We start from the raw sequence: 24,707 nt of genomic DNA on the forward strand, positions 1-24,707 counted from the left end.
CCTGGCTGGGAATCGAACCTAGGACACTTTGGTTTCCAGCCCACGCTCAATCCACTGAGCTACGCCAGCCAGGGCATCATTTTCTAAAAGACATTTCTAAGACAAAAATACACTAAAAAATAGACTTGGATTCAAAAGGACAGCTTTAACAACTACTATGCAAGAAGGGGAAAAAAAAACCACTCTCTACACACTGGTCTCTGAAAAAAAATTCCAGTAGTTATTCAAGAATAAAAGAACTGCAGATCAGCTGTCCCTTTCTTCTTTAAAACCAACTAAAACAAGATTCATTGAACAGATCCTTGCTATCTCTTGTCCACATATACAGAAAATAAGGATGTCTCCAGATCATTACCTAAAATTGACTCTTTCATTTAGTGGGGACATCTGGTAGCTAATACATTTATTTTTACCTCATTCAATTTATTTTAGATATTTTATGTAGAAATAATCAAATTTTTTATAATTAACAAGTTTAACTGGTATCCTCTCCCCCTCAATGCCTTACAAAGTCAAAGGAAAAAGGGTGGTGAAAGGTGTGAAAGACGAAGTTAAAGCACGTGAAGTTCTATTCTCTTCCTTGTTTATACTATAGAGCAGTTCCTTTCAAACCAATCCTCCTACAATTTCAAAAGGCATTTGCCAAGTTCTACTAAATCAAGATCCATTGAATAGAATCAAGAGAAAGGATAGGTTGAATCAAAATAAAAGGTTAAACACCCATATCACTTTTGACTGTGTCTAAAAAAATACTGAGATGACCTTTCAGTTCTTAATGTTGTCCGCAAAGTTCTACTATCTCTCTTAAACGTCTACAAATTTCTTCTTCTCCTTTTTCATTATTTTATTGTTTTAATCCTTACCCAAGGATATTTTATTATTGATTTTAGAGAGGGAAGGAAGAGTGAGAGAGAAAGAGATACAGAGAAACATTGATATAAGAAAGAAACATCAATTTGTTGCCTCCTGGACACACCCCAACCGGAGATCAAACCCTCAGTCTAGGTATGTACCCTGACCAGGAATCAGACCCACAACCTTCTGGTGTACAGGACGATGCTCCAACCAAGTGAGCCACCTGGCACCAGGGTGCATCTACAAATTTCTCCTTTTTAAATGACAAAACAGGTTTATAAGAGTGCAACACAGGTAAATTTCTTAGCAAAATAGAAAAAAGTATTAGCTCTGGAAAAAAAGGATTTCTGGGAGGTCTGGAGATTTGTGACAGGTATACAAAGAAGAAACCGGAATACCTGGTTATTGATGTTAACATCAATGTTGGGACATGGAGATGGCAGTGAATTGTTTTCCATCTCAAGGAGTTTCAGCTTCTCCAATGTATCTTCTAATGCTGAAAAAAAATGGCAAAATAGTCCCTTAGTCTGCTGTGTTCTCATAGTTGTGTGAGGGTACCATCAATTAAAGGTTAAGAATCCAGATGACCATTAAAGGTTAAATATATTTTCTTACTCTATGTAGGTAACTCTCCATTAATTTGATTAAGACTAAACTGATAAACAAAATAAAACCAGAGGCATGGATACATGAAACAGACAGACAGATCTCAGAGGGGAGAGTGTGGGGGGACTGAGAAAGACTAGCTAAAGAACACATATGCATGTATGCATAGCCCATGGACACAGATGACAAAGTGGTGAAGGCCCAGGAGCGGTCAGGGTCTGGGTAAAGGGGAGGGAAGAGGGGAAAATATCAACAATAAAAATATTTTATATATATAAAATGAACAGTTGTATTGGAGATTTTAACAAACCTCTCCCAGAAACCAATAAATAAATTAAACACAAATAAGAAACAATTACAACACAGAGAAACATTGGTCTGTATCTGCACTACTCCTAAAAAGGCACTAGATACGGAATTTCAACAGCACGTGTGGTTAAGGAGGCTTACTAGCCAAAGGATTCAACAAAAAGACAGGGATCACCTGTGACACATTCCTTTCTTTCATAACCACAACCCAAGCTCCTCCTGCCAAACCTCAATACTTTGCCATTTTCCCTCTTGGCCCAGAATATACACAGCCTAGAACTAAACTATAGGGAGCAAACTGATGAAGCGAGGACAATTACTCATTCTCTGATTCAACATAGTACCTATTGGTAACATCAGGTGTGATGTAGGACAAGCATTTTGTCTTCATTATATTCCACCTTAGCAGCAAAACACATTACAAATAAAGCCATCTAACACTGAAAAGATGATACATTAACTACAATTCAGCTTTAAATGAATTCTATTTAAATTAACCAGTCTGTAATAATTTTATACGGAGACTAATTTGGTATGAGTTGGATTTTTATATAATCGCATGACAAAAAAAACTGTTGAATGCCTAATAATTTCTATATAATCAGACAGAAGAAAAACTATGAAATCATTTCCTCCTGGTCAAAGGGATCATCTAAAAGTATCCACCAGACTTCTGGTCAAGATGGAGGTATAGGTAGGCAAGCTTCTCCTCCTTGTGCAACCACAGAAAACATTACAACTAGATCTTAAAACAAGTAACACACAGAACTGTCAGAAAATTGAGCTGTATGGAAGTCTGACAACCAAGGATTTAAAGAAGCCACATTCATCCAGATGAGCAGGAGGGGTGGAGTTACGACATGGACAGAGAGGTGCAGAGACTGTAGCACAAAGAGGCAGGCAGGAGTGGTGGCAGAATGGATAGTCCTATGTTCACTTATGCTGGATAACAATCAGGAGGAATACCTTGGGAGTGAGTGATCCGAAACTCAGACCAGAATGCACAGCTCAGGATTCTAGCACCAGGAAGTTAAATCTGGCTGTAAAAGCTAAAGGGGGTTGGGGCAGCAGAAGAAACTGCTACATTTTCAGGAGACTCTGTTTAAAGGGTGCAGAGGGACTTATAACATCCACAAACCTACCTACTCTGGGATTCAGCACCAGTGCAAGAGGGCAACCCCAGTTGCATATAGGAAGCAGAAGTGACTGGAAATGGAATGAGTACTAGGCAAACCTCCAGAATCCAGGCAGCAGCACTGTTCTCTCTCTGAGCCCTCCCCTAACACAGAGCCAAAACGCAGTGAAGGGGGTTGCCCCACCCTGGCATTTACTTAAGACTCCACCCCACACAACTTACTACAGGTGTCTTTTCTACAATAGGCCACCTATAAAGGAGTCAAAGCAGCTCTACCTAATACACAGAAGCAAACACAGGGAGGTGGCCAAATTGAGGACACAAAGAAACATGGCTCAAATGAAACAACAGAACAAAACCCCAGAAAAAGGACTAAATGAAACAGAGATAACTAACCTATCAGATGCAGAGGTCAATACACTGGTGATCAAGATGCTCAAATAAACCACTGAGTATGGCAACAACATAAAGGAAGAAAGGAAGCTTACACTACATGAAATAAAGAAAAATCTGAGAATTCCAGCCAAGATGGAGGCATAGGTAGACACACTGTGTGTCTACCAAAATAAGGACACAACCAAAATAAGGACAACAAAAATTGAGAAACAAAAACCAGCCAGTACCAACAGAAAACTGAACTGTATGGAAATCCAACAACCAAGGAGCTGAAGTAGACATATTCATCCAAACCAGTAGAAGGGGTGGAGTCAGGCAGCCGGGCAGAGAGGGGTCCCGACAAAGTGGTGGCTGGCAAACCCCAGGCACACAAGTCAGCAGCTGGCGGACCAGTCAGGCAGCAGATTGCGGAGGGGCGTGGCACACAAGGCGGATGGCGGACCGGGTGGCCCCACATTTGCGTGAAGATAAACCAGGCAAAAATGGGGAGCGAGACCACACAACCCAGGGTCCCAGGGCTGGGAAATACCAATTGAAAAGACCTGTGGGGGTTGAGGTGCTGGGAGAGACTCTCAGCCTCACAGGAGAGTTTATTTGAGAGACCCACAGGGTCCTAAGGCGTATACAAACCCACCCACACGGGAATCAACACCAGAAGGGCCCAGTTTGGTTGGGGGAAGTGGTGGAAGTGACTAAAATCCTTCAGAGAGCGGAGCAAGCACCACTGCTCCCTCTCTGACCCCTCTCCCATATACAGCATCACAACCCAGCAACAAGGGTTACCCTGCCCTGGTGAACACCTAAGGCTCCGTCCCTCACTATGTAATAGGGTAACAGGTGCACTAAGACAGAAAAAAATGGTCCAAATGAAAGATCAAAGCTCAAGAACAAATACAACTAAGCAACGAAGAGAAAACCAACCTATCAGATGCACAGTTCAAAACACTGCTAAATCAGGATTCTCACAGAATTGGTTGAATTTGGTCTCAAATTCGATGAAAAAATGAAGGTTATGTTAAGTGAAATAAAGGAAAATGTACAGGGAACCAATAGTGATAGGAAGGAAACTGGAACTCAAATCAATGGAGTGGACCAGAAGTAAGAAAAAAACATCCATTCAGAAAAGAATGAAGAAACAAGAATTCAAAAAAAAAATGAGGAGAGGCTTAGGAACCTCCAGGACATCTTGGAACATTCCAACATCCAAATTATAGGGGTACCAGAAGGAAAAGAGGAAGGGCAACAGTGGAAAAGTTATTTGAACAAATAATAAAGAAGAACTTCCCCATTCTGGCAAAGGAAATAGACTTCCAGGAAGTCCAGGAAGCTCAGAGATTCCCAAAGAACTTGGACCCAAGGAGGAAAACACCAAGGCACATCATCATTACATTACCCAAGATGAAAGATAAGGAGAGAATCTTAAAAGCAGCAAGAAAAAAGAAGAGAGTTACCTACAAAGGAGTGTCCATAAGACCATCAGCTGATTTCTCAAAAGAAACCTTGCAGGCAAGAGGGGCTGGAAAGAAGTTTCCAAGTCATGAAAGGCAAGGACCTACATCCAAGATTGCTCTATCCAGCAAAGCTTTCATTTAGAATGGAAGGGCAGATAAAGTGCTTCTCAGATAAGGTCAAGTTAAAGGAGTTCATCATCACCAAGCCCTTATGATTTGAAATGTTAAAGTGACTTATCTAAGAAAAAGAAGATAAAAAGCATGTACAGTAAAATGACAGCAAACTCACAATTATTAATAGCCACATGCAAAACAAAAACAAAAACAAACTAAGCAAACAACTAGAACAGGAACAGAACCACAGAAATGGAGATCATATGGAGGGTTAGCAACAGGGGAGTGGGAGGAAGAGGGGGGGGGAAGGTACAGAGAATAAGTAGCATAGATGGTAGGCAGAAAATAGACGGGGAGGTAAGAATAGTATGGGAAATGTAGAAGTTAAAGGATTTATGACACATGGACATGAACTAAAGGGGGAGATTATGGGTGGGAGGGGGTGGAGGGGAGTAAAGGGGAAAAATGGGACAATTGTAATAACATAATCAATGAAATATATTAAAAAAAGAAAAGAAAAACCTTCAGGGAACCATCAGTGGAGGGGAGGAAGCCACAATACAAATCAACAATTTGAAACGTAAAGAAGAAATGAGCATTCAATGAGAACAGCAAGAAGAAACAAGAATTCCCCCCAAATATGAGGATAATATAAGGACCCCCAGGAACATCTCCAAACATACCAACATCTGAATCAGAGGTGCCAGAAGGAGAAGAGGAAGAGCAAGAGGTTGGAAACTTATTTGAAAAAATAATAAACATAAACTTCCCTTATTTGGCAAAGGAAATAGACATACAAGTCCAGGAAGCACAGAGAGTCCCAAATAAGTCAGACCCAAAGAGCACTATTCCAAAACACATCATAAATAAAATAAAGTTTAAAGATAAAGAGAGAATCTTAAAAGAAGCAAGAGAAAAGCAGAGAGTTACCTACCTAGGAGTTCCCATAAGACTATCGGCTACTTTTTCAAAAGAAACTTTGCAGGCTAGAAGAGACTGGCAAGAAATATTAAAAGCGATGAAAAGGAAGGAGCTACAAGCTAGATTACACTATCCAGCAAAACTATCATTTAGAATGGAAGGGCATATTAAGTGCCTCCCACAAGAAGTAAAACTGAAGGAGTTCATCATCATCAAGCCATTATTACATGAAATGTTGAAGAGACTTTTACTGAAGAAAAAGAAGATCAAAACTATGAACATTAAAATGGCAACAAATTCACAACTATCAACAACTAGATCTAAAAAAATAAACTAAGCAAATAACCATGACAGGAACAGAATCACAGATATGGAGATCATTTGGAGGGTTATTAGTGGGGATGGGGGAAGGAGGAAAATGGGGAATAGGCGTGGGGACTAAGAAGCATATTTAGTGGGCGTATAATAGACAGGGGGAGGTTCAGAATAATGTATGAAATGGAGAAGCCAAAGAACTCATATACACAACCCAGAGACATGAACTAAGCAGCAGGGATTGCTGTAGGGAATGGGGCATACCAGGAAGAGTGGGGCAAAGGGGAGAAAACTAGAACAACTCTAATAGCATAATTAACAATATATATAGATATAGATATATATTTTAAAATATCCGGGACTTCCGGCAAGATGGAGGAATAGGTGGATGCACCGTACCTCCTCGTACAACTAAGATTAGAAAACCAATAATTTACAACAATAATTTACTATCAGAATAACACCCAGATCCGGCAGAGGATTTATCTGAATGGAAGTCGGGCAGCCAAGAAGTTGAAGTAGACACGTTCATCCAGACTGGTAGGAGAAGACGAGCCGGCGGGCGCGGGGCTGGCTCGGGGCTGGCTTGGGTCGGCAGCGTGCGGAGGTCGGGGGGAAGGTTTGGCGCGAAATCGGCGCAAAAGCCATCGGGCACATAAGAAGGCAGCGGTGATCCCTGAGTACACAAGCTGCGGCTGGCAGACCCAGAGGAGCAGCGATTGTGGACCAGGGCAGAACTCGCGGCCCGGAAGCCCAGACAAGGGTCTGAGTCCAGGGGAACGGAACTACCGCCATTGTTTTCTCCCGCCCCGCTCCGCTCCCGCCCCGCCCCCACATATAATGTCACAATCTAGCGACCGGGGTGCCCTGCCCCGGTGAGCACCTAAGGCTCCGCCCCCCACCGTAACCAGAGCAACCAGACCGGAAAAAAAAAAAGGAGAGACGGGGAAAAAAAAAAACAAAACCATGTTTTCAACAGAGCAGATCAGTCCCCCAGGACTCATCCTTTTGAGTGACCAAGAATTAGCCAATCTATCAGATGCGCAGTTCAAAACACTGGTGATCAGAAAGCTCAGGGAACTGGTGGATTTTGGACGAAATTTAGATGAAAGAATGCAGATTACCATAAAACAGATGCAGGGATACACGCGGAGGAGAGCCAATAGTGAAAGGAAGGAATATGAGTCTCAAAACAATACAGTGGACCAGAAGGAAGATAGAATCAACCAAGCAGGAAAGCATGATGAAATAAGAATTCAAAAAATTGAGGAAAAGATTAAGAGCATCCAAGACACCTTTAAACGTTCCAATATCCGAATTATAGGGGGTACCAGAATCGGAAGGGGAAAAGCAACAGATTGAGCACGTATTTGAACAAATAATAAAGGAGAACTTCCCCAATCTGGCAAAGGGAACAGTCTTCCAAGAAATCCAAGAAGCTCAGAGAGCCCCAAAGAAGTTGGACCCAAGAAGAAACACACCAAGGCACATCATAATTACATTAGCCAAGGTAAAAACGAAGGAGAGAATCCTAGAAGCAGCAAGAGGTAAGGGGACAGTCACCTACAAAGGAGCTCCCATCAGACTGTCAGCTGATTTCTCCAAAGAGACCTTACAGGCAAGAAGGGGCTGGAAAGAAATATTCCAAGTCATGAAAGACAAGGACCTACATCCCAGATTGCTCTATCCAGCAAAGCTCTCATTTAGAATGGAAGGGCAGATAAAGTGCTTCTCAGATAAGGTCAAGTTAAAGGAGTTCATCATCACCAAGCCCTTATTTTATGAAATGCTAAAGGGACTTATCTAAGAAAAGAAGATAAAGAAAAGACATGTATAGTAAAAGGACAGCAAACTCACAAATATCAACAACCACACCTAAAGCAAAACCAAAAGAAACGAAGTAAACAATTAGAACAGGAACAGAACCACAGAAATGGAGGGCACATGGAGGGTTAGCAGCAGGGGGGTGGGAGGAGGAGAGAGAGGGAAAAGGTATAGAGAATAAGTAGCATAGAATGTAGGTTGAAAATAGATAGGGGGAGGGCAAGAATAGTACGGGAAATGTAGAAACTAAAGAACTCATAAGTATGACACATGGACATGTACTAAAGGGGGAAATGTGGGTGGGAGGGGGGTACAGGGTGGAAGGGAGAGAAGGGGGGAAATGGGACAACTGTAATAGCATAATCAATAAAATATATTAAAAAAAATATCCACCAATTAACTCAGTGGCTCTCTCTATTGGCTAAACATTAGAATCAAATGTGGAACTTTTAGGTAATACTGATTTCCAGAACTGACCTCAAACAATAACATCAGTAGTTCTGGAGGTAGTTTTCTGGCACTGGTAGTTTTTAAAACTCTCCAGGTGATGAGAATCATTAATTCAACACTAATCTCAATTTTTTCCATACTTATTTACTTAATTGCCATCTCCTGGTTTCTCTATGCTTCAAAACTATTTAATACTAAATTTTAACATAATGGCATTGGGACCACAAATGCTTTAGATTATGTTCTTGGGTTTTGCTTTGTTGTTCTTACAACAAAGCTTCTTCTGCTATATCTGTTTGGTGGAGAAACACCCTGAGATTGCAGCATAAACTTTTTTTTGTCTGGTTTTTGGGGATAAGATATCTTTTAAAACTTTACTACTTATAACAACTCAACTATGTGAATCAGGATTTACAACCAGAAGAAAATAAAGAATAAACTGGGTACCAAGATTCAAAGATCTTGATTTTTAGAATCAACACACTCAATTTTCGCTGACTTTGAGCAAATGACATAAAACTGAACTGAGTCTTATTAATGAACCTTCACACTATGCAAGAATTTCTTCTGTCACAACCTCAGCAGTATTTAAGCTCCACTTGAGTACCTTCTGTAATAAGGCACTCATTCACTGCTAAGTATCTATTTCTGAAATATGGCAGAAACATTTAAGAAAGTTCTTTCCTATGCTAAATTCAAATCTGCTTCCCTATATTTTCAAATTGCTGATTCAAGATTCACCAATAAAGTGACATAAAATAAATTCTTTACTATATCAGGCTTTCAAATCTTTGAAGAGTTATTACATCTCATTTGATTTTTTCATTTTCTAGGCAACCCTAGTCCATTCTACCATGTTCCCCCAAAGCAATACAATTTCTAGAAAGTATGTACAAAATAAATGTTGTTTGCTAATATAACACAATTGCAGCACTAAAAAAACTTTCTAAATTCATATAATAGACATAAAATGGAGTGTAAATAAAATCAATACTACCATTTCTATAATGGAGGCTATTTTTATTTTAACCTGGAAATACTCCATATTAAGCTAGCCCTGCTCCTGGCTGAATCTAAATTTTGATGGCCTTGGTTTCTTGTCTCACATACTTCTAATGACAAAGAGTAATCACTGCTAACGAAAGGCAGAGTCCAGGAGAGGGCTATAAAAACTGGAAACCAACCAGAAAAAATTATGGCAAAGAAAGTATAACACAAATATTAATGGAGGATGTTTTCCTAATCCAACAATTACTACCTTTAAAATAAAATTAGAACATTATTCTGAAATTACCAACATAATAAATCAAAACTTATTTTTGTTTCTCTGACCTCAGATTCATAAGAACAATTTAAATATCTCAGATGTCAATACAAACATAAAACCTTGAACATAACAGAATTTTTGTTTAACTGTGTATTTGTAGTGGTTACTAAGAGAACAAAAGAACAAACTTTTAATGCCACTTACCACTAGTACTTCTGCATGTCCTATTAACCAGAAGCACAGTGTAACTTTTCATTAACACCTCCTACCTCTAAATTACTAAATACTACTGCTATATTCTTTATTCTTCAAAGAAAACAGCATACTCAATGGCAATTACCTATGACATGTTTACAGATGGTGTCTAATTTTACTGATAGGAATCATAATCGACAAGACCCACATATATATGAGCTGCTTTTAAATGAACATAAATTATACCAAGATGCAATAGAAAGCTTATGTTTAAAGACAATTCATATTTTAATTTCAAGCCAAATTCACAAATATATAGAGATTTTCAATATGCAGTTTATTGCCATGAACTTTGGAAGTGTTGTAGCTTCAAGCAGGTTGTCAAAGGCCAAGGATGGACAGTGTCTGACATGGGTCTGTGTCACAGGCCATGCCAAGGAGCCCAGAAACAATAAACAAAATGGCCAGCTTCAGACAACATTGAAAGAGGATCCCAAAACTTCACAAACAGCATGTTCAAAAAGAGATCGTAGAAGGCACTGAAACACTGAGACAAATTTCACTTTTTTTCTTTGTTTCTTTTCTATTTCTTTTTTCTCCTTTTCCTTTTTTCTTTTCTTATTCTTTTGTTTTATTTTTATTATCTTTTTTATCTTTTTATTTCTATTTACTTACTTTTTCATTTTTAATTATTTTAATTTACTTTATTTTAATTTAATTTCATTTTTAATTATTTTAATTTACTATTTAGTTTTCCATTTCCTTATTTTCTTTCTTTCTTTTTTTCCTTCATAGCATGAGCACAGCAGCTTGCATGCTGTGGTTGGGGTTGAGCCTCACAGTGAGCCAACCTGAGGATTGATCCCAGACACAAATGGGCCAACAGCAATCAAAACTCAGTTACAACAGGAGGGCCCACAGGAGATATTCCTAGAGTATGCAGTACAGGGGATCAAAGAGACTGCACCATTTGGTCCAAAAGGTCACCCACTACATAAGACCACCTTACAGTGTCTGAGAGTCACAGAAGATCTATCTAAAACATAGTACTGAAAACAAGAAGACAGCAAAAATGGGGAGACAAAGAAACAAGTCTCAAATAAAGAAAAGCAAAAATCTCCAGGAAAAAAAGCTAAATAAAATGGAGGCAAACAATCTATTAAATACAGAGTTCAAATCAAAAGAGCATGAAAAGAGACATAGAAATCATGAAAAAGAACCAGTCTATGGAAAACAGTATGGAATTTCCTCAAAAAACTAAAAATGGAACTGCCCTTTGATCCAGAAATTCCACTGCTGGGATTATACCCTAAGAGCCATGAAACACCAATTTAAAAGAACCTATGCACCCCAATGTTCATAGCACCAAGATTTACCATAGTCAAGTGCTGGAAGCAAACTAAGTGCCTATCAGTAAATGAGTGGATAAAAAATCTACGCTGCATTTACGCAATGGAATACTACACAGCAGAAAGAAAGAAGCAGCTCCTACCCTTCGTGACAGCACAGATGGAACTAGATAGCATTATGCTAAGTGAAATAAGCCAGGCAGTGAAAGACAAATACCATATGATCTCACCTATAAGTGGAACCTAATCAACAAAATAAACAAGCAAGAAAAATATAACCAGGGACATTGAAATTAAGAAAAAACAGAGAGTAATCAGAGGAGAGGAAGGAGGAGAATAATGGGGAAAGAAGGGAAAAGGTCATCAAGGAACATGTATAAAAGACCCATGGACAAAGCCAAAGGGAGCAGGGGAGAGTGTTGGGGGGGAAAATGGATACAACTGTACTTGAACAACAATAAAAAAAAGAAATAAAAAGACTAGTATACAGACAAATGATTGTGCATGAATAATAAAATAAATTTTTTAAAAAGTCTGAAATGAAAAATACCATATCTGACATCAAGAAAACACTGGATGAAGCAGAGGATTGAATCACTGATTTGGAAGAGAAGATAAAAAAAATCAGAGCAACAAAAAAAGAATTAAAAAGAATGAAAATAGTTTAAGGGAATGTTGAAAAAACATAAGCATAACAATATTCACATCATAGGAGTACCAGAATGAGAAGAGGGACAGTAAGGAATTGAGGAATTTTGGTCATATTTCAAAAAATACGACCAAAAACTTCCCTAACTTGGTGAAGGAAAAAAGACACACAAGAACCCAAGGAGGCCCACACCAAGACATACCATGATTAAAATGGTAAAAGTTAAAGACAAAGAGAGAATCTTAAAAGCAACAAGAGAAAAGCAGATTTACCCACCAGGGAGCTCCCATAAGACTATCAGCAGACCTGTCAACAGAAACATTTCAGGTAAGATGGGACTGGCATGAAATATTCAAAGTGATGTAAAGCAAGGATCTAAAACCAAGAGTATTTTACCTAGCAAGGCTATCATTTAAAATTGAAGGAGAAATAAAGAGCTTTCTAAACAACAACAACAAAAAGCTAAAAGAGTTTGTTTACCAACAAACCATTATTACAACAAATGTTAAAGGACCTGCTTTAGGAGTAAAAAAAAGGGGATAAAAGGAACAAAATTAAAAGATAAAATGGCAATAAATACATACCTATCAATAATCACTTTAAATGTAAATGGCTTAAAAGCTCCAATCAAAAGACATAGGGTAGCTCAATGGATAAAAAAACAAGACCCATACATAGGCTGTGGGAAAAGTAGGTTTACAGTTGTGAGTATGCAAAAGCAGAATTTATTCTTTTGTTTGTTTTGTTTTTTTTAATTTTTTACTTTCTCGTTGCATTTTTGTCCATTATCACTTTGTTCCCTTATACCTCCCTCCCCTTCGGCAATCACTACACTGTTGTCCAGTCCATGAGTTCTTTTCAGAGTGTATTCTTGTATTATTATTTATTAGTTATTGTATTAGTCTTCCCTATGAACAACTATAAACCTACTTTTGCATCACCAAGTATATGCTTTCTACAAGAGATGCACCTCAGAACAAAAGATAAACACAAACTAAAAGTAAAGGGAAGGGAAAAGATATTTCACACAAATGGAAGTAAAAAAATGCTGGGGTAGCAATACTAATATCTGACAAAATAGACTTTAAAACAAAAGCTACAGTAAGAGACAAAGAAGGACACTCAATAATAATAAAGGGAACAGTCCAACAAGAGGATATAACTCTGGTTAACATTTATGCACCCAAGATAGCAGCATCTAAATATGTAAAGTAAATCTTGATGGACATAAAGAGAAAAATAAACAGTAGGGGATTTTAATACCCTCTCTCTCTCTCTGTCTCCCTTCCTCTTCCTAAAAATCAATAAGAACACACCCTCAGGTGAGAATTAAAAAAAAAAAGAAATAAAAAGATCAATGAAACTAAGAGCTGCTTCTTTGACAAGATATACAAGATTGGCAAACTTTTAACCAGACTCATCAAGAAAAAAAGGGAGAGGATCCAATATATAAAATCATTAAAAAAGAAGTGACAACTAACACCAAATAAATATAAAGAATTGTGAGAGAATATTACAAACAACTATATGCCAACAAATTGGACAATCTGGAAGAAATGAATAAATTTCTAGAAATATACCATTTTCCAAAACTGAATCAAGAAGAATCGGAGAATCTGAATAGACAGATTACAAGTGATAAAATTAAAGCACTAATCAAAAAACTTCCAACAGATACAAGTGCTGGATTGAATGGATTTACAGGGAAATTTTACCAAACATTTGAAGAAGAGCTAACACATATACTTAAACTATTCCAAAATAATTCAAAAGGAGGAAAAATGCCCAAGCTCATTTTGTGAGGCCAGCATTATCATAACTCCAAAACCAGATGACAATACCATAATGAAAAGAAATATTGTTTTCTCGGCATTGTTCCCTCTTGGACCCCTCTCCCACATACAGCACCACAACACAGCAATGGTGGGTTGCACCACTTTGGTCAATACCTAAGGCTCCGTCCCTTACTATGGAACAGGTGTTCCTAGACAAAGAAATATGGCCCAACTAAAAGAACAAATCAAAGCTCCAGAAACAGAACTAAGTGATGAAGAGATAGCCAACCTATCAGATGCAGAGTTCAAAACACTGGTAATCAGGATGCTCACAGAAATGGTTGAGTACAGTCACAAAATACAGGGAAAAATGAAGCCTATAAAAAGTGAAATAAAGGAAAATGTACAGGGAACCAACAATGACAGGAAGGAAACGGTCTCAAATCAACAATTTGGACTAGAAGGAAGAAATAAACATTCAACCACAACAGAATGAAGAAACAAGAATTCAAAAAAAAAATGAGGAGAGGCTCAGGAACCTCTGGGACAACTTTAAACGACCCAACATACAAATAATAGAGGTGCCAGAAGGAGAAGAGGAAGAACAAGAAATTGAAAACTTATTTGAAAATATAAGTGTCGCAGGTTCGATTCCCAGTCAGGGTACATGCCTGGGTCGCAGGCCATGACCCCCAGCAACCACACATTGATGTCTCTCTCTCTCTCTCTTTCTCCCTCCCTTCCCTCTCTAAAAATAAATAAATAAAATCTTAAAAAAAAAAAAAAAGAAAATATAATGAAGGAGAACTTCCCCAATCTGGCAAAGGAAATACAATTCTAGGAAATCCAGGAAACTCAGAGTTCCAAACAAGTTGGACCCAAGGAACCACACACCAAGGTACATCATCTTCCATTACCTAAGATTTAAGATAAGGAGAGAAGCTTAAAAGCAGCAAGAGAAAAGGAGATAGTTACCTACAAAGGAGTTCCCATAAGACTAGCAGCTGATTTCTCAAAAGAAACCTTGCAGGCAAGAAGGGGCTGGAAGGAAGTATTCCAAGTCATGAAAGGCAAGGACCTACATCCAAGATTGCTCTATCCAGCTTAGCTTTCATTTAGCATGGAAGGGCAGATCAAGTGCTTCTCATATAAAGTCAAGTTAAAGGAGTTCATCATCACCAAGCCCTTATTATATGAAATGTTAAATGCACTTACCTAAGAAAAGAATAAGATAAAAAAAATATGAACAGTAAAATGACAGCAAACACAACTATCAACAACCAAACCTAAAAAAAAAATAAATAAAAATGAACTAAGCAAACAACTAGAACAAGAACAGAATCAGAGAAATGGCAATCACATGGAGGGTTATCAGTGGGGAAGGGTAGGGAGGAGAATGGGAGCAAAGGTACAGGGAATAAGAAGCATAAACGGTAGGTACAAAATAGACAGAGAAAGGTGAAGAATAGTATGGGAAATAGAAAAGCCAAAGAACTTATACGTATAACCCATGGACATGAACTAAGGTGGGGGAATGTGGGTGGGAGTGGGGGTACAGAGTGAAGGGGAATAAAGGAGAGAAAAAATGGGATAATTGTAATAGCATAATCAATAAAATATATTTAAAATATATATGAAGTACTTAGACAACTCAACACCAAGAAAACAAGTAATCCAATTTAAAAAAATGGGTAAATGACCTGAACAGACACTTCTCCAAAGAATACATACAGACGGCCAACAGACACATGCATAAAATGCTCAATGTTACTAATCATCAGAGAGATGCAAATTAAGATCACAATGACATATCATCTCACACCTGCTGGAATGGCCATCAACAATAAAGCAATAAACAAGTGCTGTCAGGGGAGTGCAGAAAAGAGAAACCTAGTACACTGTTGTTGGGTTATAGGTTCTGTCCAGGTCAAGACACAAATGAGAACCAAACGATCAGTGTTTCTTTCTTACATTGGTGTTTCTCTGCTTCCCTTCCTCTCTCTCTCTCTTAAAAAAAAAGAAAGAAAAGAAGCTCTCTTGACTCAGCAATCCAACTGCTGGGAATATATGCTAAGCATCCTGAAACACCAATTCGAAAGAATATATGTACTCCTATGTTCACTGAAGTATTATTTACAATAGCCAAGATCTGGAAACAGCCCAATGTCCATCAGTAGAGGAGTGGATAAAAAAACTGCGGTACATTTATACAGTGGAAAACCATGTAGCTTTAAAAACGACAGAAATCTTACCTTTTGTGACAGAATGGATGGATCTGGAGATTATTATGCTAAGTGAAATAAGCCAGTCAGAAAAATACAAGTACCATATAATCTCACTTATATATGGAATCTAATGAATAAAATAGAAACAGAATAATAGACACATGGAAGAGACTGACAGCTGTCAGAGGGGGACTGATGAAAGAAGGTGAAGGGATTAGCTAAAGATCATATATACATAACCCACTGACACAGACAACTATGTGGTGATGGCCAGAGGGAATGTGGGTTGGGGATGGGTGGAAGTAGACAAAGAGGAAGAAAATGTGAACATCTATAATAGTGTCAGTGATTAAAAAAATAGATAATGTATCATTTCCTTCTAACCTTTAAAAAAGTTAAGGGAAGCAGCTTTCTTTCTGGATTATTTATTTTGTGGGTTTGTACAACAACAGTCCTCATTACAACAAAATATTTTGTAGGAGCTAACAGGAAATCCTAACATGTATTCAATCCTGTGCCCTAAATATCTTTAAAGAAAATTTTTCTTTTAATTTTCACTCAAGGAGCAGTGAAAAGGCAAGTCTGAAAATTCATAAATATTTAATGATTTATAAATGATACAAATGTTTAATGGGCTCAGTTATACAATCTTAAATATTTCAATGCATCCTTAAGCAGAAAGAAGCAAGAAGGCATAACTCTTTTACGTTAAATTTTAAAATTCAACTATTACTGTTGGAGAGGTTGTGGAGAAAAGGGGACCCTAGTACACTGTTGGTGGGACTGCAGACTGGTACAACCACTGTGGAAAGCAGTATGGAACTTCCTCAGAAAACTAAAAATGGATCTGCCTTTTGACCCTGCAATTCCACTGCTGGGACTATATCCTAAGAACACTAAAACACCAATCCAAAAGAACCTTTGCACCCCGATGTTCACAGCAGCACAATTTACAATAGCTAAGTGCTGGAAGCAACCTAGATGCCCATCAGTAAATGGATGGATCAAAAAACTATGGTACATTTACACAGTGGAATTCTATGCAGCAAAAAGAAAGAAGGAGCTCCTGCCCTTTGCAACAGCTTGGATGGAGCTGGAAAGCATTATGCTAAGCGAAATAAGCCAGGCAGTGAAAGACAAATACCATATGATCTCACCTTTAACAGGAACCTAAACAACAAAACAAAGAAAAAGCAAAATATAACCAAAGTCACTGAAATAGAGGACAGACTGACAGTGACCAAAGGGGAGAGAAGAGGGAATTTCAGGGGAGAATGGGTAGGGTTTACAGGAACAAATTTAAAGGACACATGGACAAAATCTAGGGGGAGGGTGGTAATGGGAGGGAAGTGGGAAGGGTTGGGTGGGTGGGCTGAAATGGGAGTAAAAGGGAGAAAACTGTACTTGAACAAAGATTAAAATTAAAAAAATTTTTTAAAAGCAAAAAAAATTCAACTATTACATAAAATATTCTTGAAGGAACTAACTTAAATAGCTCATTTAAAGGGAGGTAAAATAAAAAGATGACAATGATGTTTTACAGAACATTTACTTACTTCTGCCTTCAACTTCATTTTCCTCTAATCCTGTTTGTCTGGGGGCTATGTTAATTTCACCTGGTGGTTGCGAAGTTTCCACAGTATCAGGTGTCCCAATTATGTCATCAATTGTTGTTTCCAATAAGGCTGGACTATCTAGCAAATCAATATTCAGAGGCAAGCTGTAAAGGTAACAAAAAACTTACTTAGACCAAGAAATTTATCATAAAAAGAAGTTAAAATAGTAACAAAAGTCTTTGTTGGAAAAAATTAAGCGTTCATATTCCAACTAGTTTATTCATTTGACAAAATATTTGGGGCAGATTTTTCTTCAAGCCAGGATGGAATAAATGGCAGTAAATTTCATTTCCTAGTTGAAATAACCTAATGGGTGTGAGGGGTACTGTTTTCAAGACATCAGATATCAGAAAACAAAGGCTGGTGATTGTGAAATGTGGGAAACAAATGAGGTGAGCCCTACAATGGCCTTGAGAGAGCTTCCATGCTGTGGTGCAGAGAGTGTGATATGAGACAGAGCAAGAGGACTCCCTTAGTCATTTTCTCAATTAAGAAGATGAAGCTAAGAGTCCGGGATCAAGGCAGCTAGAGTTCACAGAACAGAGTATTAGTCAGGAGAGAGCAGCACTTCAAAAAGGGACTTTTGGAGATCTGCAGAAGTCCCCCTTCTCAAGTATTCAGCAGAGTACTGATCAGAGAATGTGTGTGAGGAAACTCTGAGGCTAAGGAAAGAACCATGCAAAAAGGATTTCCTCCTTCCCTTCGAATGGGGAAAGTACTAGTAGCATTCACACTGGGCCACAGTGCATGCTTCTAAAAACTGTAGGAACACATAATTCACAGGGCACTGAGTATTCAGGAAGGTCTTTCCTAAAGAGTAGAAAATAATTAACTTAGATTGAGCATGGCAACAAGCCAACCTACCACATCATAAAAGACCCCCAAAGCATCAAACTGTTTTCAAATAACTTAACTGCAACCTAAAACAAAGTCCAAGAAGATTTAGAGGCATATAAAGTTATCTAGCATCAGGCAGGAAAGTTAAATTTGTTAGGTGAAGAACTTGAATGTCAAGCATTCACTCAAAGATACCCAGAAAGTAAAGAGGCAGAAAAAGACATCCCATACCAAAGAGAATAATCAACCAAGAGAAACAGAATAGAATTAGCAGAGAAGAACATTAAACAGTTATTATAACTGTATTCCATATGATAAAAAAGTTAAGCAGAGACATGGAAAATATTTAAAAAATCAAACTTCTAGAGCTGAAAACTACAGTATTTGAGGTGTAAAATATATTAGATGGAATTGACAAGATTAACATTAGATAAAATAATGTATTTGAAGACATAGCAACAGAAACTATCCAAAATAAAACACACAAAGAGAATCCCCCAAAATGAAAAGGTATCATTTAGCTGTAGGACAACTTCAAGTAGACTACTGTACAGATAACTGGAATTCCAAAGTGGGGGTGGAATAGAACAAATACCTAAAGAAATAATTGTTGGGGGAGGAAAAAGATGGTGGCGAAGTAGGAGGAAGCTGAGTCTACTTGTTCATGCACCTAACTGGGACACTTAGCTGATCTTCTGAAAAACAAAGTGAATAGCCAACAGAACCTTAGCTGATTTGAAGTTTGGAAGCCAAAATGTGCAGAGGACACTTCAAAATGGGCAGTAAGGAGGTTGTATAGGCAGATGAGGAAAGGCCAGGGGCCTGGTGCCAGAAACCACAGCTGTGCAGTGAAAACATCAGAGGAGAGCAGGTCAGTGATAGCAGCCTAGTGGCTCCCTCCCCTCCCAGGGCAGGCAAATCACAGACCTGCACCAGGAATGACTTGAACATGTAAAGTCACTGGGGGAAAACAGCACACACACACATAACTGGCGGTGCACTCAAGCTGGGGCATGGGTCCCTGGCCAGGACAGTTACAAGAGTTGGAGAGATCCTGGCAGGACCTGGAGCTGGAAGAAGGAGTGGGCAGCAACTGGCCCTGACTGAGATAGACTCTTGACTTGCCAGAGAGTTGGAGTGTGTGGAAAGCCGAGCAAACTGAGGTATGCTGGGCAGGGACCTTGTGCATGCAGCTGCCCAGCCAACAAGGAGGGAGGGTTGTGGGTACAGTTTGCTCCCACTCAATGCACATTATGGACTGATGAAAGGAGTGCAAAGCAGTGGTTTATCAGTGCCAACTGAGCACAAAGTGGAGACTGCATGCTGCACAGTGCTCTGAGGGCAGTAGGCTGGGAACTGGGCGCCTGTGATTATTCCAGCTCACACTGAGGCCTCTTCCCTGGAAGAACCAACGCAAAGGGAAAACTGAGTCCAACCCCCCAATTGCCTGCATGAGCTGGGAACATCTGCAACACTATGTGGGCAGGCTTAACAACCAACAGGGGGCTCCCCCACCTTTGAACTCCCCACAGGGAGACAAAGTACCTGGGCCCTAGGTCCCTATTTCACCGAGGCCATCAAAACAAGAAGTTAAGGAAGTGTGCAACAAGGGGGGTTCAGGGCACCACCCAAACTTGCCTAGCAGGTGGAGCTGCAGACTACGCCAAGCAGGAGAAAGCTGAGGCTCTTACACAGATTGTCCTTCCCCACCTCCCCTGTTGAAACAGACAGCTATTTAGGCAGAAGCTATACATTGTTGGAAATAAACTGGAACAGATTAACACAAGAGGCTAGAAGCAGAGGAATGCACCCACAATTTTCCCAGACTGAACAGTGCCCCTCCTAGGCGAGACACAGACCTCCCAATTACAACAGAAGCTCCCTCTACAGGCAGAGGACTAAGATACAGGCAATGTTGCCCAAAGTTAAGACAACCCACCCGGGATCTGGAGCTTACAGAAAACCAGAGACGGATCCAGAAAAAAAGACAAAAGACGAACACCAACAGCTGAGACAAATTGCACCTTACTCTTCATCAGAAGTTGCTTATTTTATTTCTTTCTTTTAGTTTTGTCTGTTTTTGTTTTCCTTCCTTTCATATTGCATTTTAATTTTTCTTCTTTCACTTCACTCGTATGCCAAATAACACTACTCCTGATCTTTTACTTTTTATTAAGATCATTTTTTTCATATTATTGTTATTCCAAATCCCACACAGCACCCTCCCCTGGTGCACCTGCACCATGTTCCTATCCCTGACTCTCACTATTTCTCTTCCATCTAACCTCCCTAAGTGCTCTTCTTTCTTAAGTCAGTTCATATTCTTTTTCCCCTCTCATGAGAGTCTTATCTCCTTTCCACCTTTTATAAAGTAGCTAGTTGGGTGAAATACTGTGGTTATTGCTATACTTCTATGGAAGCCCTATTTGTTTGTACTTTAAATCCCATGAATACTCTCCCCATACTACTACATTTTGCCTTCCACCTGCCCCAATCAGTTGAGTGGGGAATTTTATTTTATTTTTTCCCCCCTCTCAACCTTGGCTTTATTCCCTACTCTTATTAGTTTGATTTCCCCATAATAAAAAAAATCATTTTTATTTACTGTAAACATTTCATATTCACTTTTCACATTTGTACAATATTCCTATACCTATTCCACCTTTATTAAACTTCATTCAACTGTTGTTGAATTTGATCCTGCTGTGATTTTTCTGCAATTTTGCCCCCAATGGTCCAATACCTTTTCAATTTTACTTCAAACCTCATAGTCTACTCGTCCATTTTCTTACCCCATTGGTCCCATTGCTCTTCCATGTTATATTTATGTCTTAAATTTTGTTTTCTACATTTTTTCACCCTACTCTTATCAATTTCCCTCCCTCTTCCCACACAATAACATTTTCCCCTTTTATTCATCCCATATTCCCTTTGTCATCTTATAATATTTGTAATGTCTCTTCACTTTTATTAATTTTGCTCAATTGCAGTTGAGATTGCTGATGTGGTAGGGGGATCTTTTTTGCTGGCATAGGTTTTGTTGTTTGGTAATTGTGCTTTGTTAACCAACACCTGTACAACAGCATACAAGACAAGGTGGAAGCTGTGACTACCAGTAAGCCTACTGGAGGGGAGAACCCAATAACAAAGAAGCTACCAACAGGTAAAGCCTAAGTACAACAGGAGAGCTGACACAAAGAGAAGAAAGAGCAACCCCAGAGCATCCAGACAAGATCAAAAAGGATGTACCACTGAGTCCCATAGAACTCCTACCACAGAAGACCACCCCAGGAAGACAGGCAGTCAAAGCAAAACACCCTGAGAAGCAGAAAAAAAAACAAAAAGAGTCACCTAAAATGGGGAGACACAGAAAGAACCCCCAAATGAAAGAAAAGGAGGAATCCCTGGAAAAAAGAGCTAAAGGAAATTGAGGCAAGCAATCTATCAGAACAGAGTTTGATGGTTACGAGGATGCTCAAGAAACTCAGTGACAACTACAAGGAACTGAGTGGGAAATACAACACCATGAAAAAGGAAATAGAAACTATAAACAAGAACCAGGAAGAAATGAAGAATACAATATCTGATATAAAAAATACAGTAGAGCCCTGCCTGGTGTGGCTCAGTGGATTGAGCGCCAGCCTACAAACCAAAGGGTTGCAGGTTCGATGCCCAGTTAGGGTACATGCCTGGGTTTTAGGTCAGGTCCCCAGTAGGGGTGCATGAAAGGCAACCACACATCACTGTGTCTCTCCCTCTCTTTTCCCCCCTTTCCCCTCTGTCTATAAATAAATAAAATCTTTTTAAAAATACAGAAGGAATTACAAGCATGCTTGATGAAGCAGAGGACTGAATTAGTGACCTGGAAGACCAGGTAGAAAGAAATAACCAGGTAGAACAAAAAAATGTAAAAAGACTCAAAAAGTATGAGAACAGTTTAAAGGAACTTCAGGACAATGTGAAATGTAACAACATTCACATCACAGGAATATCAGAAGGAGAAGAAAAGGAGCAAGGGATAGAAAAATTGTTTGAAAAAATAATGAGAGAAAACTTCTCTAAGCTGAAGAGGAGAAAAGCCACACAAGTTCAGGAGGCAGAGAGGGTCCCAATCAAGATGAACACAAAAAGGCCCACTCTGAGACACATCATAATTAAAATGTCAAATTATAAAGGCAAAAAGAGAACCTTAATAGCAGCAAGGGACAAACAGGAAGTAACATACAAGGAGGCCCTGATAAAGCTAGCAGCTGACTTCTCAGTGGAAACACAACCAACCAGAAGGAAATGGCAAGAAACATTCCAAGCAATGAAAAGCAAAGTCCTACAACCCAAAATAGTATACCCAGCAAGGCTGTCATTTAAATGGAAGACAAACTAAGGAGTACCCCAGACAAAAAAAAGTTAAAAGAATATACTTCCAGTCAAACCAGCACATCAAGACATGCTAAAGGGACTTTGTTGTGAAGATGAAGAAAAAGAGAGAGAGAGAGACGGGAACACAGGTACAAAAGGAAAAAATAGCAATGAATTAAGTACATATCAACAGTAACCTTAAATGTAAATGGACTAAATGCTCCAATCAAAAGACACAGAATAGCTGAAAGGATGAGGAAACACGATCCACACAAGAGAAGGATCTGGCTACAAGAGACCTACTTCAGAACAAAAGACACACACAGACTGAAAGTGAAGGACTGGAAACAAATATTCCAAGCAAATGGACAGGAAAGAAAAGCTGGATAGCAATACTTATATCAGACAAAATAGATTTCCAAACAAAGGCCATAAAAAAAAGCAAAGAAGGTAATTTCATATTTCAAAAGGGAAGAATCCATCAGGAAGCTATAAGCATTGTAAACATATATGCACCCAACTTAGGACGACCCAAGTATATAAGGAAAATCTTGGAGGACTTCAAGAATGAGACTGAGAGCAACACACTTATAGTAGGGGATTTTAACACCCTACTGTCAGTAGTGGATAGATCTTCCAACAAAGATTCAACAAGGACACTGTGGCACTGAGCAACACATTAGATCAAATGGGCTTAACTGATACATACAGAACCTTTCACCCCAAAGAAACACAACACATTCTTTTCAAATGCACATGGAAAATTTTCAAAGATAGACCACATAATAGGACATAAAACAAGCCTCAACAAATTCAAGGAGATTGAAATCATATCAAGCATTTTCATGGCTCACAATCACTTGAAACTAGAAACCAATCTCAAGGAATAAACTAAAAAACATTCAAATACACAGAGACTAAATAACATGTTATTGAACAATGAATGGGTAAACAATGAGATCAATGAAGAAACCAAAAAGTTTCTAGAAACAAATGAAAAAGAACACACAACACAGCAAAGGTAGTCCTGAGAGGGAGTTCATTGCCATACAGGGATACCTAAAAAAGACAGAAAAATTTCAGTGGTTTTAATTTGCATCTCTTTGATGGCTAGTGATGCTGAGCATCCTTTCATATGTCTCTGGGCCCTCTGTATGTCCACACTGTGTGTGAGTTCTTCAAATATGTTGGAGATCAAACCCTTGTCTCAGGTGTCATTGGCAAATATATTTTTTGCATATGGTTGGTTACCTTTTCATTTTGTTGATGTTTTCTTTAGCTATGCAGAAGCTTTCTAAAATAACAATGAAATACCACTTCATACCAGTCAGAATGGCCATAATAAAAAAAACCTCAAGAAACAAAAAGTGCTGGCAAGATTATGGAGAAAAGGGAACCTTAGTACATTGTTCTTGGAACTGCAGACTGGTGCAGTCACTGTGGAAAACAGCATGGAATTGCCTCAAAAAAGTAAAAATGGAGCTGTCTTTTGACCCAGCAATTCCATTGCTGGGATTATACCCCAAGAACCATGAAACACCAATTTAAAAGAACCTATGCACCCCAATGTTCATAGCACCAAGATTTAGCATGGCCAAGTGCTGGAAGCAAACTAAGTGCCCCTCAGTAAATGAGTGGGTAAAACAAACTATGCTACATTTACACAATGGAATACGATACAGCAGAAAGAAAGAAGCAGCTCCTACCCTTTGTGACAGCATGGATGGAACTGGACATTAGGCTAAGAGAAATAAGCCAGGTGGTGAAAGACAAATACCATATGATCTCACCTATAAGTGGAACCTAATCAGCAAAACAAACAAGCAAGTAAAATATAACCAGAGACACTGAAATAAAGAACAAACTGACAGTAACCAGAGGGGAGGAGGGAGGAGGATAATGGGGGAAAGAAGGGAAATGGTCATCAAAAAATATGTATAAAGGACACATGGACAAAGCCAAAGGGAGTAGGATTGAGGGTATGAAGTAGGGGTGGAGGTAGGTGGGGGAGAGTGATAGGGGGAAAATGGACACAACTGTACTTGAACAACAATAAAAAAAG

General features: G+C 38.8%; 1 protein-coding gene across 9 annotated transcripts in view; it reads right to left on the minus strand.

Annotated features, from left to right (window-relative positions):
* EPB41L5 (erythrocyte membrane protein band 4.1 like 5) overlaps positions 1 to 24,707 on the minus strand; it is a 172,775-nt gene that overhangs the window by 34,405 nt on the left and 113,663 nt on the right. For all 9 annotated transcript variants that reach the window (XM_036023605.1, XM_036023604.1, XM_036023603.1 and 6 more), the window contains exons 17-18: positions 17,393 to 17,556; positions 1,254 to 1,351 (exon numbers count right to left, since the gene is read on the minus strand). In XM_036023605.1, the coding sequence (XP_035879498.1) occupies positions 1,254 to 1,351; positions 17,393 to 17,556 (262 nt within the window). The remainder of the gene's footprint in view (positions 1 to 1,253; positions 1,352 to 17,392; positions 17,557 to 24,707) is intronic.

The sequence above is a fragment of the Phyllostomus discolor genome, chromosome 4, assembly GCF_004126475.2.
Source record: "Phyllostomus discolor isolate MPI-MPIP mPhyDis1 chromosome 4, mPhyDis1.pri.v3, whole genome shotgun sequence".
Taxonomy (NCBI): Eukaryota; Metazoa; Chordata; class Mammalia; order Chiroptera; family Phyllostomidae; genus Phyllostomus; species Phyllostomus discolor.